Below are 18,431 nucleotides of genomic sequence, written 5' to 3'. Positions count from 1 at the left end.
ATAACTCCTTGGCTGCGTTACTATACCCACTCAGTATTCATTAATAAACTATGTAGCTTCTCTGCAAAACCACGTCTCACACTTATTTGCGATAAGGCACATAGCGAGACAATAAAGCGTTCTCCTGTGAGCCAAAGTAATCTTTGCTAATGCAAAAAAATGGAGTATGTGTTTGCTTCCTACAAACTTACATTCTGTTAAAACAGAAAATCCCTTTTCTCTTTTTTTAGTTTATATTTCTTAATGCAAAGATGTAACGAAGAGATCTTGAACATCATTCTTTATTTTAATTATAATTAAGCACATCGCAAATGAACCCAGTCAAATAATGAAATACATCAAACCCAAATAAGAGCATAAAATACATTCACTACAAGCACTATTATTCCATAAAATATGCTTTAACAGCAGTTATAAAAGCTGGTAAGAGTTCACACTCAACACCAACCTGACAGCCTAATTTTATAGTAATAAATGTTCTATTGCTTTCTAAAACCCACCAACCCCAAAGATATACGTGATCCATTAATTTATAAAATCATACATTCATTATTTATTAGGAATAAATGCATGGCCGCCAAAATGATGGCAGCCAAAAAGCACTTTCAAGGTCAAAAAAATTGGATCACCTCTATCATTTAATACAATAAATGGTGTTTGGCAAGAGTTGCACAGAAATAGATGTAGTAACATTGTTTTGCAGGTTTGTTTGGATACAGTTCAAACCTCCAAAAACGGGGGGGGAAATTAAAACTGGCAAAGACATGTGGCATTTGAAACAACTAACTGGTTCAATTTCTCCATTTAATTCATCCTTAGGTGTCAGCAAAGTTCCTTGACTCCAAGTGTTTAGCAATGCCTTTCTTGAAATCCATTTAACATTTATGAAACACATATTTTGCACTTTACACAAAAACAAACACAGTCTTTATTGTGTGAGCTGACTGGCAAGAATTGAGGCATGAGGTAAACAACAAACAGCTTTCATTAAAAACGTTATTTCTCCACAACATCAATACAAATCCATGTGAAATGAACCAGTAAAGAAATCAGCCAAGTAGTAAAACATAAAAAAAAAAATGTCATCCCAAAGGAAGTTCTCCTCGCTTAACAAATATGCAAGTGTCATAGCTAAAAAGTAAACAGTGATAGGATACTTTCTGGTACAGTGTAACAGTCCAGTTAACAGGACAGTTCAAATCTTTCATGACACTTAAAACATTTGTATAGAAAGGTAAATACAAAAAATATAGTATATTGGAATAATATGTGGTTCTGTATACGATAGATATAATACAAACACAGGCAAACTATAACCTTCAGTCTAAATGTAATATCTTCTGAAATATGTGATTACAATCTCACTGTCTGCATGCTATGCCATCTTTGAGAGCTTCATTGTGCCTATTGAAACTACAGAACCTAAACAATGACTGAGGAGGAGTGCAACAGTAAAATATTTATATGAGGTCCTCTTTGCGTCGGAGGAAGGTACAGCTTTTCTTGCCTTTTTAGGCTTCTGTGGGACCAAGAAGGGGACGTCTGGCAAACAGGGATGTAAGCAGGGACTCCGCTTTTTTCTCTTGCACTGGTTTCTTCCTAAGATCCAAAGGACAGCTTAGTGCTCTGATCGCTTTTTATCTGCATGTTGGCACATTTTGTAATGGGTGTGAATATACTTACAGTTTGAACATTGCCCACACGCACAGAGACAGCACTAGCATGGCAATAATGGCAACAGCGATGTAAATGTAGACAGGTATGGCATCCCATATGGCATCTGGTTCAGGTGTCACGTCTTTCTGCTCTATAATAAGCACAAAAAAGTAAAATCAGGTTAGAGAACAGCTGCTCGGCTTCGACAAAACGCATCAACAAAATGCTATAAAGTGAGGTCAACTAAAATCTGTATAATTATGAATCAGCATGAACAAACTGTCCAATATATAAGATCTGTATTTGCATATTTTGCAGACAGAACACGTTCTCCATGCATTGTCCAAATTTAAAATTTCTTGTTGCTTCCTGTTTTGGACTGGTGGCCTATGAGAGTTGGGATAGGCTTTAGCCCCACCTCCTGTCTACCCGTGATTGGATTAGCGGGAAATAAATTGACTTTCCTGTTGAAAAGCATAATTATCAGAAGTTGTTGTAGTAGTACAATAAGAGTAGTAGTAATAGCACTATACTAGAAAGTCTGATGTCTTTGTGAGTCTCTGTCTAAACCAACTCCAGGTCTCGAGGGCCGGTGTCCTGCAGGTTTTACATGTGTCCTTGATCCAACACAGTTGATTTAAATGGCTAAATGACCTCCTCAACATGTCTTGAAGTTCTCCAGAGGCCTGCCAATGAACTCATCATTTGACTCAGGTGTGTTGACACAGGGCGATAGCTAAAACCTGCAGGACCCTCGAGGCCTGGAGTTGCCCACCCCTGGTCTAAACCAACCAACCGGATCTCAATGAAAGACTCTCACACGAGCACACCAATAAAAAAATTTATTCTGTGAAACTTCATAGGCCAAAAATACAATCATATCCTGCATACTAATGCTTACAATCATAGTCTGAACAGATGTTTCTAGGTAGCAGTTGAAATGATTTAAAACAGGACAAGGGAAGGTCCATTTTATGATAAATGAACTAGGCATGGTTTAGCGACCATTTACTTTATAAGCCACAACAAAAAGTTTGGGACACAACTGATCCTCCACACTGTATACCACTGCTCTGGCCTTAAAGTGCCTTTCAGATGTAGAAAAATATTACATCTTACAAGCTGCATTTTATTTACAACCCGTTGCTATGTTGAGATGTCAATCATTACATTCAAAGTACCAAGAACGGCTGAAATGTCTCTATAACCAAAAGAGGTAGACACGAAAATAAAGTGTGGATACATAGTATGATTTGCAGACATTTTTTTTTCTCAGGTGTCTTACTCAGTCTGCTGTTTTAATGGCAGTATGATGTAACAACAGCAAAAAAGAATTACACAGTCAATTAACACAACAATCTACATAAATCCTAATATTTCGTCTTTCATTGGATTCAACTGGAGATGTTCTTTTGTTGTGTTTTGGACTTTGGACATATAATTAATACTTTTGCAACATTAATTTGTCCAACATGTTATAAAATATTGTGCAGAGCCTGGATGAAAATGATCCTTCAGCTTTTCCTTCAGGGGACTTTCCAATCGTGGCAACATCGGTGACTACAAAAAGCAAGAAAAAGAAGAAATCAGAAAATGATTATGCATATTTCGCTTCATTGTATTGACATAAATTGAAATGTATTGCATGCTTGAATGAGATAATCTTAAAACCTACTATTTCTTGATGGTGTCAGGATCTTCCAGCTTGAAATCAACGAGACTACTTTGAGGGCTTAGCAGGACTTGTTGCTAACAAAAGAAATGCTTTACAGCTTAGTTTGTAAATCCTTTACTCACAGGAAACACACTTTGAACAGATCACTCAGGAATATGAGATGAAAAGTAACACTCGGGAATTTAAAGCCTTAATGCTGAATCAGTCAGTGTTATCCAACATCATGTAGTAGCTGTGGCTCAGGAAGTAGAGTGTGTCGTCTTCTTATTAGCAGGTTAGTGGTTTAATGACTGGCTCTCCTATTTCGCATGTTGAAGTCTTCCTGGGCAAGATACTGGACCCCAAATCGCCCCTGGTGCAGTTGTTGGAGTGTAAACATTTGTTTAGGGGCTTGTAGCGAGAAAGTGCTTTGGGTACCGAAGTTTATAACAGAGACAAGGTAAGGATGCTTTCTTTTGGGAAAGGTTAACCAAAGTGTTAAAGAAAACCAAACCTGTCTTCTACCATAGATGAAAGTATATCACATTGTGTTTTATTCTACCTCTCAGAAGTAGCTGAATGTGAGTCACACGCTCTGAATCTCCCTAACAAGTTGAGCTTCTCTGGCTGTAAAATATACCGCTCAAAATTAACATATGTGCCACCTTATGACAAGTACAGACCTTCACCTTTTCGATTCAGTAGAAATCCATGATTTTACGTACTGTACTGTACTTTATTTGCTAATTTTACATACAGTCTCTCTTCTAGTTAAAGGCAGCTTTGATTAATATTTCACAAAAGTCAAGAGAGAGCCTAGCTGTTTCCGATATTCCCTTTGCAATATTTTGCTAGTAAACAGCAAAAATTGGCTTTTTTCAGCTGTATTTGATAGACTCGGTGAAGAAAGGACAGGAAAGCAGGGAGAGAAGGGGAAAGACATGCTGCAAAGGGCAGTGGGTCGGACCCGAACCCGCTGTCAACCGTGTGGCTCAATGCACCAAGCCAAACTGGCGCCCAATCTTTTGTTTTTTAGTATAAATGTATTTATTTTTTCCAAAACAGGCAGTTCCAGGCTTTTGGCTTTTGTTTTGTTTATTGGGGGGGTTGTTGGTTTGTTTGTATTTGTTTGGGATTTTTTATCCCACTGATACAGCACTCAAAAACCTTACCTTTTATCTCTTTGGAACAGTCTTTTATAGAATTGTCATCAAGACTAAACAAATATTCCTACTGCATTACAAAATCAAGAGTGCCATTTGCCAATATCAGTTACAAACTCATCAAAAAATAAAGGCTTTTTTGTGTCAAAAGAAGAAATGATATGATTTTTAAATGAAAACCTAAAAACATCCAGTACTCCAGAGAGCCAAAAAATAAGACGTTTTTGTGCGAAACATTCTTACCTGGTTGGCATACTGGATGGCTCCAGTCACTCCAGTAGCTCGTGCTCGCACAGTACTTATGCACCTTAGACCGGACCCTGAAGCAGTGGGTCTTATTGATGTCGATGGACAAAGTCAGGCTTGTCCGCCCTCCTGTCAGAGATTCTGTCTGTCAATGAAGAAGATAAAGTAAATAATTACTACAACAACAGAGTTAACAGACCCCAAAAAGTACTTAAGTTTTGATGAGTTTCTTCATCTTCATTTGGTTTTATGACAGTTTAACTCACTCACCACTTTGCTGTCTAACAGTGTTAAGCAGCTGCTTTTGATCTGGAAAACCAGATTTACACTTCTTGTAAGTACTGGGGCTTTAATGCAGAGTTCTGGGCTCATACCCAAGCTTAAGCACTGGGCATCTGACCAATTAAGGCTACATTGCTTTGTCAAGCAGACAGCTTTCAGCTGCGTCTCAAAGACTCATAACTCTATTTTATTTTGTACTTTATGGCACACTTAAATTCCCATTGTGACCTCATTAATCTCCACTCAGTCATGGTCATGAGGATTTGTTTTACAATTTGAGTTTCTACTTATTTTTCTATTGTGTTCTATTTACTTTAAAACACATCCATCCATCATTTTCTTCTAGACCTTTTACTGTGAGATTAAAAAAAAAATTGCATAGCAAACAAAACCACAGACTCTAATAGTTTCCACTTTTTAAAGGTCTATAAAACAACAAAGTCAAATCGTTAGCAGCTTTGTTATTAGCTGTCCAAAGCCACAGTGCCTGAAGTAATGTTAAGGCACTCCTTTCTGTAAAAAGGTATTTGATGAATGAAACAGAAAAAAATGATTTAACATTGAAGAAAAACAGTTATGTTTGCGTGTTTAATAAAGCGTGCACAGCTAAAACAAACAAGTTAGTTTATTTTTTATACAGCTGTAAAGTGGAATGTCTAGAAGTTCAACAAAGGAAAAATGTCTAAAATAAAATATTCTCCAACCTTTATGTTTTGTCTAGGTTGCCGTGTTAATACCACTGATCTTGAGGTATTTTAGTGGTTTTGCTCTATTATTGTGTTAAAGTCAAGTGTGACACCAATCAGATTCAGGTGAGTGCGAACGAAGTACCATGACCTGCCGAGTCATTCAAAACATCAGGAATGTGCTAATAGCTACAGACAGATGACGGTACTGTCAAGCACAGTGAATGACTTATGACTTGAGATTTGTGTTTTCAGTTAAAGAAGACTCAAATCTAAATAAATATTAATGCAATTAAGCTTTTGCACAGAAATGATTGGAGCATTTCTAGAAATAAAGACAAAGTGAGAAGAACAATCTCAAAGCCTGAGTTTACTTGTTTTGTGCGTTCCCCACTTTTACATCCCCACAAACCCAGTCAAATAAAATCTAAAGACTCTTTGCACAGCAAGGTTTCTGGGAGAGAAAGGGATGCTCTTGTGATACAGATTTGCCTTAGAGTTTAAAAAAAATATTAATACCAAAGCACATGTTGTATAAACCATACCGATGATTCTTTTCCATCAGGTCCTTCTTGATTGTGTTCCACCTCGTATTCTAGACAGTGGCCAGGAACCTTTCCGTCAGGATGTTCCCAGTGTAGTTCTAACTTGTCAGGACCTGTTTGCAGATGCAGTTTTTTTGTGGCTGCACACTTCACTGCATAAATGCATCAAGAAAACAGGGAAAAAATTAGTGATTGTGATAGCATGCAAGGGGGTATACAGATGTTGCGGATCTCGGTCAAATCAAAGTTGAGCAAGCAGTGAGTCAAAACGTGAGCAGGAATTGTATTTACCATGGTTCTGGATTTGCAGGGAGGCAAACGTTGGTTTTAGTGGCCCCTCAGGAGAACTTCCATTTAAACAGAAGTTAATATCAGTGAATACAGGAAGCGGTACATCTGCGAATGTGCACCCTATCCTGACACCGCCTAATGTGTTGTACTTTGGGCATTCCTCAGTCTGTCCAAGTTCTTTGTGCCTGCAGAACAAACAGATCAGATAAGCTTCTGCATCCACATCCTGCTTTACATAATGTGACAACATCAAATCTTAATCGGTACAAGACACGAGTAACTCAATACTGAGGAAATTCTTCCCACTAAGAAAATAAAAAGTAAAAGATCCGCTGATGCATTTCAGCGTGAAGTGTTCTTAAAAGTTTCCGTTGCAGTTTCCAGATAATTGCGTGGGTACATGCCTTAACAAGATTTATTCTCATTAAACACTATGCACATAAAAGTGTTGCCCAGTTTTCTTCCGCTCATCAGCGGAAGAAGACAACTGGATTGTTTTCTCCTTTTATTCTCCGGAGGAAATTAACAGGAGCGCCTCTTTGTTTTGCGGTGTTCTTTTATAAACATAAGCCTCATTAAGAATCAAACACTGATGACAACAGCTTACGTTATGAAAAGCAGCACATTTAGTTATTACACCGTTATTACACCGTTTTTTGATTTACTGCCTTTTTTCATATCTAGCTAACTGGTGAATAGAAAATTCATCAAATATTAGAAAAAGTGGACAGATGTGTCTTAGGAAAAAATTAAACAAGCTGATTATGTCATTATTTCTTCCAAATGATAGTGGAATGGTTTGTTATGGACCACGTCACGAGCCAACAAAGCTCTGACATGCCAGACATACCAGAAATATAGCTTTTGCTGGGAGTTGTCTGGTATCTTTTCACTTCTTCTCCACTGGCACTCTGTGTACTCCATGTTGTGGAACACACATTTAAAATCCAGGACTTCAGTACCCACAACACCTATACATGAAAAAAGAAAGGATCAAATTAGCTATGATCTTACTAATATCCCTTTTCTGTAATCACAAATCTTATAAGCCTTGGAAGGCTGACCTGTGCTGGGAGCTTTCTGGATGACTTCAGTGTAATCTGTGCTCTTGATCATAGTATCGTTGGTGCAGGTCCCACTCAGCAAGGTGTAGACTCGCACTCTAACATCTTTCATCAGGTCAAACTGAGCAGTGTAGGTCCTTTTACTTGTCCTGATGCTCTGCAAAATCACAAATGAGTTACTACATGCAAAAGTTTCCTGATCTACTGATTTTTTCTCCTTTCATTTAACAAAGATGTGTAGACAGAGTTTTCTCCCACAAAACTTTTACTCTAATACTGAGGCTTGTGTAAAAAAAATTTAAAAAAAATAAACAACGACAACAACAACTTATGTATCAATTTTCAATAAGTCACATTATATCTGCTGTTTCATATTTTACTTGAACTGTTTAAAAGATATAAAAGAGCTTTGCATAGTTGTCTAGACACGCTCAATTATCAGGCACAGTTATCATGATAGGTGCAGATAAGCTCGTTCTTTCAGTCATTGTAAGATAATGATCAAGGCGTCATACTAATTGTTACTGAGATGTAACTAACAGCGTCACCCACCCACATTATTTGGAAAAAGTATCAAGACTATGTTCTGGTTTTATCTTATTTAGACATAGATGCTTAGGCAAAATTATGTGGAAGTGCAATTAAGTTTATTTGAGAAATCCCCACAAAATTACAGAGACACAAATCCCATCATGATGAAACAGCTTTAAGAGACTGTAGTTTGTGATCTCTGCAGAGTTACAGTCCTGCTGAGGTGCTTTTATACTGTAAAGTCACATAAGATATCATTTCAAGTAAACATTTTATTGCTTGTAATTACGGCTATTAAATTGGCCCATTACCAGAGCAGGTCATGTTTCTGAGAAAATCGTTCTGGGAGGAGTTCAGGCAGGTTATGCGCTTCCGTGTAAGATCTAAAAAAAAAAAAAAAAAAAAGACTAAGCACTTACAGCCCAGCTGTCCCGGTAGGTGTTGTAGTACTCCAGCTGATATCGTACTGAGCACTCTGTCATGTTAGACAAGCTGTCTGGGGGATTCCATGAAATCTCCAATTGTCCAAGATGCCCGGGATCTGTTATTACAAGGTTCTCTGGAGGACTCACTGCAAAGGAAACAAATATTTATAGAGTTTGTGTTTATAAAAAAAAAAAAAAAAAAAAAAAAAAAAAGCCAATTTTATATCAACAGCATCCAGTGGAATATCTCAACAAACTGCTGCCAAATGTTAAAAAAAAAAAATCTCCTTCTGCATCATATTGCAGGATATGCTCTTTCCTCAGAACTCCAGTGGCAGAGGGCCATATTTAAAACATTTCATATTAAAGGAGAAGCTTCAGTTTTTCAGTTTTCTGTCAAGCAAAGTCTAAGTACATGAAAAACGTCTGGGACCAACCTGTAAGCCCATTGCAATACGTGCTCTCCTTCCAGGTTATTAAAAGCAGCATCAGTGTAGCTGTGTAAGTCAGCCTGGATTTTCTCGCCATCAGTAGTTTATCAAGTGTATATTCAAGGCTAAAGAAAATAAAAATTAATTACGATAAAAAAAAAAATACAAAAAGAATTCTGAGAAGTGATCTCGCTTCACAAATGGTTTAATTAATTTTTTTTAATGTCATGAATAAAAGTTAAAAAAAAACACACAAACATATATCTATAGGTCTATAGGTTAAATCAAACAGTGCCAAACATAATAAAACGGTAAAATGTCCAGATTAATACTTACGCGATCGTTGGCTAAGAGCGCTGTTTTCCTGCTGCAGCAGGTTCGGGCAGAGCGCAGCAGACTGGCACAGCGTGGGTGGACTGATGCATTTGTAGCCTCCCCACTAGGAGAGTTTAGGACTACAAGTGAGGAAACCATTGAATAACAAACAGCAGCGAATTACTGTGAGTAATAATATCAAAATGAATATTCTCTTCAGTGGAAGTGCGAAGTAAATACAGACAGGGAGGAGTCTGTAAAACGATTAGATTGAACCTGTATGTATCATTTTGATAGAGATTAAAAGGATTAAAAGAAATGATTAAAGATTAAAAGAAGAGAGAATAAAACCCAAGGATCCATATGGCTTCACTTTACATGTCAAAGTTTACTTTAATTAAAGCGAATCCTTTTCCAACCTGGGCTAACAATGACTGCTCTCTGTGAGCACTTGGATGTGAGACGAGTGTCCAGGGACCGTCTACAAAGTGCAATACAGAAAAGAAAGACATAACATACATAGAGGGGTTTTTTCCCACAAAAATCACTTTACACACAGAGGTATCCTGATCACCTCACCAAGTTTTTACAAAGTACTACTTTGTAAAAGTGGTCTTTAATATTTAATGTATTTTTTAATTAGTAAAATGATAAAGTAACAAACTAAGCACTAATAATAATACACCGAACTTTTAATAGTATTTCATCATAAACATCTCCTGTCTTTTGACAATTGGTTTCTATTTTGTTTGTTTGTTTGTTTTATTCTATATTTTCAATTTCTGGGAGGTAACAGAAGCCAAGCAAGCCTAATACTGCTGGAAAAATGGAAGAGTTTGGGGGGGGAGTTGGCTCAAGAAGGGGATGGAAGTAAAATCTATACCAGTTTTAAAACATGTGGATCATGACCAGGGAGAATTAAAGAAGCAGCCAAAAGTACCTGTATGCAATTTACAATAAAAGATGACACACAATTTCGGGGTTGGGTTCTTTCTGTGCTGTGCATGTGTGAGTGTGTGTGGGGGGGGGACAGGGAAGGGGGGTTAACAGAATATATATGTATATAGATAGATAGATAGATAGATAGATAGAGCTACAGCTCTAGCACGTCTGGCTGCTTCCTCCCGTCGACGCACCTCCTCCACCACCATTTTTCAACGTCCGGTTACAGATGCCTGCTGCCAGAGATGTGTTACTGCTCCAAGATCAAATCCTCCTCTGCCCTGTTGGACATGACCCACCACATCACAATGGAGAAGAGCAGATCTGGCCTGTAGCTGTGACTGGGATCCACTTCCTCCCCGTTGCTAGGGTGGGAGCAGCGCCTCTCACTATGGGGTCTCGGGAGTCCGTGAGTGACGTCTCCAGCCTCACTTTTGCACATTTAAACTCTTCTACCAGGCTAGGGATAGGCAATGACAGTATCCCGTCGCTTTAGAGTCCAACGCTGTTAAGGCATTTCAAAAGTCCAAGCCACTTCCTCATGTAGTGCTCACTAGCCTCTCCAGTCAATTTGCATGATTAAGCAAGATTAAGCAAGACCTCGTACATCATCAGCGGCCACAGTAGTTTGGGTAGCAACCCAAACTGGAAGCACCAGAGCTTCAGTTTCCCTGGGAGTGCAGTGGTGTTAATCTGCCTGAGGTCATTAGCCATGTTATGCCATATTTGTTCCAGTTGCCTTTCTTGGCAGTTTGAACCTGGTGCCAGAAGACACTGGCATGCTCCAGATATCCCGAGAAGCCCCAGATACCAGCCTTCTGCACTGATGTATCAGCATAGTTGTTTCTTTGCAGGAAAGTAGATAGTGTTTGGGCCAAGACACTGAAAAAGATCTTTCGTTCTACGTTCAACAGGCTAATCTGGTGAAACTGGCTGATGGATGAGGAGTTCTTCTCCTTGGGGATCAGAATAGAAATGTGTTGCTAGCTGTTGGTGGCTATACTCCATGCTAAAGGCTGATATTAACTGTCTGGGCCTTGAATTAGGGCCTGATATTTGGTGTGGCTGGCTAGGCTCTAGACTGGAAACTGCTACTAGATGGATTTGACTGCGCTCCAATCTGGAGACTCTAGAAAGGTCTGTCAAAGATATTATGTTCATTGTTTTCAGCCATCCTATTAATTATCGCCAACTTGTGGCCATATTTGCAACTGTCTTTAAAAGCTAGCTTGATCATAGGGCATTGAAATCTATAGTTTCTGCCATCTTGACAAAGGCTAGAGCTGGGCAAGCTGAGAAGAGCACCTTCTTTCTCTTGTTGTGCATGCACATCGTGGAAAAAACTTTTATGACTAATTAATATTGCTTCTTCTTCTTCTACAGTCTACCAAAGTAGAACATCTGTCTCCATCTCATTGTGTATTTTGGTTGTCTTCCGTCACTAATCTGCATGTCCTCTTTCACGATATCCATGAGCTTCTCTGTGGTCTTCCTCTTGTGATCCTGCTGTCAGATCATCACAATGTACATACACAGATGAGTGTGAAAAGTGGGAGCATTAGCAAGTAAGCCACCAAACTACACTGCGACATAACAGATAAACTGGGTCTTGAAGTTACTGCGTACTGTAAAGAAACTAAAAAAACTCCTTTAATACTACAATAGTAGTGAAACACTTCAAAAATTCAAAAAAGTGATACAGTTCCTTGTTTTTTTCATGTAAATTTGTGGATATATATACATTGCCTTCTCTTCATTGATTTTGTTGTAGTTTTCACTTCCCTGTGCCTAGGCTGTGCTTCTGTTATGTCACCCATGTTTAGTCAGTTTTGTCTTTGTGTTTACTTTGGTCTGTCAAGTTTGTAGTGTCTGTCTCAATGTTTTGGCTCCCTGTTTTATTTTGACAGTCTCTCGTCTCATGTGCATCATGTTCATTTTTGCTTCCCCTCTTGATCGTCAGTTGATTCTGTTCACCTGCGCCTTGTTTTCAGCAGCTGTGTCTCGTTCCCTGATTACCTCATGTGTATTTAAGCCCTCCGTTTCCCTTCTTCTTTGTTATGTACTGCTTGTCTTGCTTGTCTGCCAGAGTGAGCTCCTTATATGTTTTCTGGTTTCTTTCACCGCCTGGACTCATGTAAATAAAGGCTTGGTTTTTGCCTATTTAAACCTGTCTGGAGTCTGCATTTTGGGTCCAAATTCTTCACAACCATGAGATCCATGCCATTAGAGTCGTTGTATGAGTCAGCTGTGTAGTTCAGTTTAACGATAGCTCAGGTTGCATAGAATTTTTCACCGTAGGGTTAAAATGGGGTTGTGATTACTGCATAAGTTATGACACAGATCTGACACATAAGTATAATTCATGTGTAACTGTGAAGTGAACTCCACACCACTACCTCCACCACCCCCTTACATACACAAACACACCCACACAATGACTGCAACCTTCAGCTGTCAGTGAAGCTATATTTACTGTCATTAATGAATGAATCTGAGAACAATCAAGATGCATCCGAGGTGCTATTGCATCTTTCAGAAGGGATTTAATCTCACAGGTTCTTTATTTGTATACATGAACTATTTATTTGCTGTTTATGTCAGGGAAATTGCCTTGAAATGGAAAAATGCCTGAAGGTAAAGACTTGACAGAAGACAAGGTATTGCGTTATTTCCCAACTTGGCAAGTGTGAAGAACTGCCTAAAAGCACCTCACCCACTTTCATTTATTGGTATCTGTCATGTTAGAACATTACAACAAATTCTACTCAACTTCAAAATAATTGGCATCACTGCTTGTGGCCAACTATTTTAACACAAATCATTTGACTTGATGTCCGTATGCAGGTATATGAACATGGGGTGGGGGGCGGTATTTGTTTTGTTTTTGTTTGTTTTTTGGGGCGGGTGGTATTTTTCCATAGGGGTGGTGATAATAGTGGTGGTGGCAGAAACTCTAAAAGGGAACATACACTATTAAAAACATCCATTCACCATAATTCATGATTTTTATTTGAACATTTTGATCGCTTCATAAATCCAGGCCCTGAACTGAAAATGTGCAATATACCCTATAGCTCAGACCTTAACACATCTGATAATAGGGCTGTGCGATATGACCAAAATCTCATATCCCGATATAAGGCATTCATCATCCCGACAACGAATATATAATAACAAAAATTTTACATTTTCTGTAAATTCTGTGAATCTCGGGCAACTCGACTTGCATGAAGTGTTTTCAGCTGGGTGTTGTGTACCTGGAGTCGAGTGTTACATAAGTTGAAACGGCCTCAGTTTTCTTTGTGAATATTTATTACACGGCGTGCTGCGGGGAAAAGCCTGTTCTAAGCTGTTCTATGCGCCCCAGGTCGGCTGTGGTTACAATGTAGCTTGCCATCACCAGTGTGTGAATGTGTGTGTGAATGGGTGGATGACTGAATGTGTAAAGCGCTTTGGGGTCCTTAGGGACTAGTAAAGCGCTATACAAATACAGGCCATTTACCATTTTATTTCTTTTTAGCACCTGACGGCTCTTTTTAGCTTCTCATGCGTAAACACTCTGCATTCTATTTCACTTGATTCAGTTTATTTTGAAAAATCTCAACAGGATCTTCAGCTTTATTATGAAAGGTTTATGTGGAAAATAAACATGCGGATGGCGGAGCCAGGCGATGGTTTTACCGTCGTTGTTGTTAATGACAACGCATAAAAACAATCGCCTGTGTCCGTCTGTAGTGTGGCTATATTAAATACAAGAGAAAGAGAGAACTTCAGGAAGTTATACAGTGACCATCAAAACGAGGAAAAAATATTCCCGTAAACAGCTGATTTTGCGACACCACGAAACAAACGATAGCGTAAAATGAAACGATATACGTTTTCATATCGTCATCCGATATATATATCGAACAGCCCTATCTGATAACAGAGCAATCTGTTACGCAGACACTGGAATGGGGATATCTGGCAAACCTCTGTCAAATATGCTGACTAGTAAGCTCTCTGTGTCAGCCACCAATTATTTATCAACATGTGATTTGGTGCCAATTTTATTGCCTTATACATGCTCTACATTAAAAGTATTATTCACAGGCATGGTGTCGCTTTCAGTTTTAATGCTACCTTCACTGGAAGTCATTTCATTTTCTACCACTGAACGTTCCTTGTGCAAATGATAAAACAAACTCTGCTAATCAACAGCAAAGGTTGTGCAATCATTTTTTGTTATCTTAGCGAATTCTCAAAAAATACTATCCAGTTTCTCTTCCTAGTGTCACCACACCTTGTTTACTCTAACAACATTTTCACCTACCTGAACCGAAAACAATTCAACATGTTGAATTCAACACAGCTGCCAGGTTTTGGTCCAATGTCTGGAAGCCTAGGATCCTTCAAGGGTTCTGTCCCAGCTTTATCACCTCATAATACCCTATGCCCCAGTGTTTACGCTTACTACTCGGCCAAAGGTCTTGGTCTAGATTTGTTCAGTATGGCCCACAGCCCTTAAAGTATTGCATAATTACCAAAAGGTTGATTCTTTTCATCTGAACGTAGCGTTTTCAGTGCGAGAAACATTGCATCACTCATCCAAGTGACTTCTTCAGTCTCAGCTGACTAAAGATTTCCCCTACCTCATAAAATCAGTTGCACGATAACTGAAACTAGCACACTGAATGAACAATGGGCTGTGAGGTCAGTTCCTTGATCATTAATATGCAAATTCTCATGACCACTGATCAACAACCACTGATCAAAGGCTTTTGATCAATGGCCATGAGTACCATTCACAGAGAGTTGGGGAATAGCTGCAATCACAGCATTGTGAGATGGCAAAGGATGTACCCTTAGGGCCCCTCCTAGATTCAGAGATGCTCTTTCCCTTTTCACGTAAATGGCCTCCTTGACTACCTGCTCAAACCAGCGTTCCTCCCTGTCCAGGATGTGTACATCCTCATCATTGAAAGAGTGTCCACAGACCTGTAGGTGTAAGTAGACTACGTCCAGATGAACAGAATCAACCTTTTGGGATTTAATTACCTGGATGATTGAGCATACATCAAGATATTGCATAACTACATTGTTGGCTGTGTAAACACTGTTTAAAAACCTTGTAAAAACCTTTTCTATAGAATATTCCAAAGTTTTTTTGTTTTTTTTTTAATGATTTTTTTTTAATGGGCTTATATTATATCAAAAGAAGGTGTCAGATGTCTGGTGAAGACATGTCTTGTGACCTGGCTTGTGTACATATCGTCAGAGCCTTTCTTTATCCTTTGTTGTCTCAACCCTCATTGTTGTGTGTCCCCTTCATCTATGTTTCCCTGAAGACTCCTAGTATTTGGTTTCCTTGCTCCTTCCCACCTAATCTTTGGGGGATTTTTGTATTTTCTTTTTTTTGAGAGAGAGAGAGAGAGAGAGTCCTACATTAAAGCTTCATTTCAAGTTTATGTTTCAGTCTCCTGAGTCCTTCATTTCAGTCTACATCCTGTTGTGCCATTTTCAAAGTCAAAGTCAATGTAAACTTTATTGTCATTTCTGCTATATCCAGTGCAGCATACAGAGAGACGAGACGACGAGGCTCTGGTTACATCAGTGCAAAAAAGCTAATAAATAGACATAAAAAGGAGTAAGAAAAATATACGCTTAAGTCATAGGAGATCAAGAGAAGTTGCGATTAGAATTTACAATTTACAGTTTACAGTTTGGAGTGGTTTAAAGTGACCAGTGTAGCAGCTTGTAAACCTGGAGTTGAAAAAAATTGTCCATAGAGCAGTATTTTGTTTATTTTTATAAAGTGTTACCAGATATAATAAACTAACCACTCAAATGAAAAAGTTAAATATATTAAAGAGTTGCATGGTTTTGCTTCTATTTGTATTTAGCTTTCGATTTCGAGCTGCCATTTTTCATCATGTGCCATTGAAAGCAAAAAAATTGCTGAAAGGTAGGGCCAAGGAAGACCACCATGGTGGATTTCCTTGGTTGCCTCGGTTCTTCCTTGGTCTTCCATGACATTAAAATTAAAGGACTGCTCTTCAGAAACAAGATGTCTGTGCCAATACCTAAAATGTGAAGACACTACGAACAGCAATATAATACCATAAGTACCCTCACAGGGTCGGCCCCAAAGCTGGCAGCATACCTCCTGCCTCTATTATCCCTGCATACTTAGTGGCTTCCACAATCAGCTCATACAAGTTTACATGATACTGACAGTGCGCTTTAAGAGAGGTATGACATATGTTATTCATTTAAAAATGAAATGTGCAGAAAAAACTTTAAAAAGTTTGAATCGTTTCTTCAGTTATTTACCAAATTGTTGTTCAAATATGTATAATTCAATATTAAACTTAATATTTTATCTATTATATCTATTTTTGGGTGAAATTTATTCAGTTTTCAAACATTTTGAGGTTGTGTAGTTGAGAGAGATTTCCTGTAACAGACGTTGAACTATAAAAAAAAAATGAAACAGCCAAAGGAAAAGCAAAATTAAGACTCAAAAGGGACTCTATACAGTGACAGGCTTATTGTTTAATACTGGGAGCTAGCATATCAGGAATTCCTGCCAAATTCAACCCTGTTTTCCAGGGAAAAACACATGCAGTAACACATTAGTTTCTGCATGTATGTGCCTGTGTTTCGACTGTAAAAAGAAATCTCACTAAATTCTAGATAAAAGGACCCAACGTGGCTTTGCAGTACAAAGTTCAAAAGTACAAATCTATGTCCCAAAGTGTCTGTGTTTCTGTGGAATTTCATTTCCACACATTATTTCCAATAAACAGCACAGCTTTAAAACTTAAAAACATCAGGATGCTGTAGAAAAATCTTACTTACAGCAGAATGCAGTTTTTTAAACCCCTGTTACACTGCAATGTGACTGTGGGCATAAATATTATTTATGGCCATAAAATTATTTATGGTTTATATTATCATTTAAAGACTAGCATATTGACTCAGGAACAGTCCTGGAACACTGTAACTGAATTTGATCCTCAAACGCAAGCCACTGTCATGCAAAGGAAGAAAAGGTCTAGCAACACTGGCGCCAATGCCAAGCTTGAGTTCATTTAAGAGGGACGGAGGCAAAGAGGAAACCATTGTGTGGTTTGACAAATAAAAAAACAACAACTTTTTTTAAAAGTTATGGAGGGCATGCTTTCAAGGCTAAAGAAAAAAGATATAATCTGACGTATAAATGCGTGGTTTAAAAGCTTCCATAAAGGTATGCAGGCACCATTAACATGGAATAAAGTATATACACATGTTGGAATGGGTAGTGCCACACAGACAACATTGTTTTTCAGGGATTCTGCAGCAACAGCAGCACGACTCTATAGTGAATGAACCCGGAGTGCTACTCAGAAACACGTAGTGCATTATGCACTGAAAAAATATAACAAAGTAAACCCACAGCTGCTGAGAAGTTGATAAGAAACAAGGAAGAATGGGAAACATTTTTGCTTTCACAACTACAGCAACTGACCTAATTTTCCCAATCACTTAAAATGTTGTTAAAGAAAGGCAATTTGACATAACTGCAACTGTGTCTGACCGATTCTTATACATTTCTCCCAAACCAACATCTCTCAGATTGAACACTTGATATTTTGTCTTTTTAACGTTGTTAATTAAATATGAGCATATAAATGATTTGCAACCTGTTGCATACTGCCTTCATGTTAATTTTAAGCAAAGCCCAAACAATTTTTTTTAGCAATTGAGCACAATGGTAACTTATTGTGTTTGCAGCTTCTCCCATTCCTCCTATGGTAGTGTCTACTGTTCCTGTTTCACTTGCAGTTAAAAAACTTTCAGTTATTTCCTGTTGTACTTTGAAAATATCATTCTACAGTCAATCCTCTGTGTGTATATATAGTCCTTCCCTACCCTTTGTCCATATCCTGTCATCTGCTTTCCCTTTCGTGCGTAGTTTGGGATTTTCCACCTTTTTGTTATGTAATATTGGATTTGGTTATCAGATTATTTGGTATTCCATTTAGCCTCAGTGTCTGCCTTTGGTTCCTACGTCAATTCAATTCAGTTTTATGTATATATATATATATATATATATATATATATATACAGAGCATCAAAGCACCTTTTAAAAGAAAAAGAAACAGGAAGTAAAATCCAATAAAACCACATTCAGGGAGGGTTAGCAGCCGCTTGGGGGTGATGTTATGGGTACAGGACA

The 18,431-nt window shown here is 38.2% G+C and overlaps 1 protein-coding gene across 3 annotated transcripts; it reads right to left on the bottom strand.

Annotated features, from left to right (window-relative positions):
* Positions 1-267: 267 nt before the first annotated feature.
* On the bottom strand, positions 268-14,676 carry il13ra2 (interleukin 13 receptor, alpha 2). 3 transcript variants are annotated; one of them, XM_003446784.5, is made up of 11 exons: positions 14,544-14,676; positions 9,311-9,413; positions 8,981-9,099; positions 8,538-8,689; positions 7,588-7,744; positions 7,374-7,494; positions 6,524-6,708; positions 6,233-6,384; positions 4,717-4,864; positions 1,684-1,807; positions 268-1,599 (listed from the first exon to the last, which is right to left on the bottom strand). In XM_003446784.5, the coding sequence occupies exons 3-11, from the start codon at positions 9,069-9,071 to the stop codon at positions 1,512-1,514; spliced, it is 1,218 nt and encodes a 405-aa protein (XP_003446832.1). In that variant the 5' UTR covers positions 9,072-9,099; positions 9,311-9,413; positions 14,544-14,676; the 3' UTR covers positions 268-1,511. The 3 variants fall into 3 exon arrangements, with proteins under 3 accessions (XP_003446832.1, XP_005472152.1, XP_013127743.1); XM_005472095.4 differs by having other exon boundaries at positions 9,311-9,429; positions 14,544-14,668; XM_013272289.3 differs by lacking the exons at positions 268-1,599; positions 1,684-1,807; positions 14,544-14,676 and adding exons at positions 2,483-3,216; positions 3,332-3,405 and having other exon boundaries at positions 9,311-9,448.
* Between the last annotated feature and the right edge of the window lie 3,755 nt (positions 14,677-18,431).

Source organism: Oreochromis niloticus, linkage group LG10 (assembly GCF_001858045.2).
Source record: "Oreochromis niloticus isolate F11D_XX linkage group LG10, O_niloticus_UMD_NMBU, whole genome shotgun sequence".
Classification (NCBI taxonomy): domain Eukaryota; kingdom Metazoa; phylum Chordata; class Actinopteri; order Cichliformes; family Cichlidae; genus Oreochromis; species Oreochromis niloticus.
The sequence above is the reverse complement of the archived record's forward strand: the minus strand, read 5'-3'. Positions and strand labels throughout refer to the sequence as shown.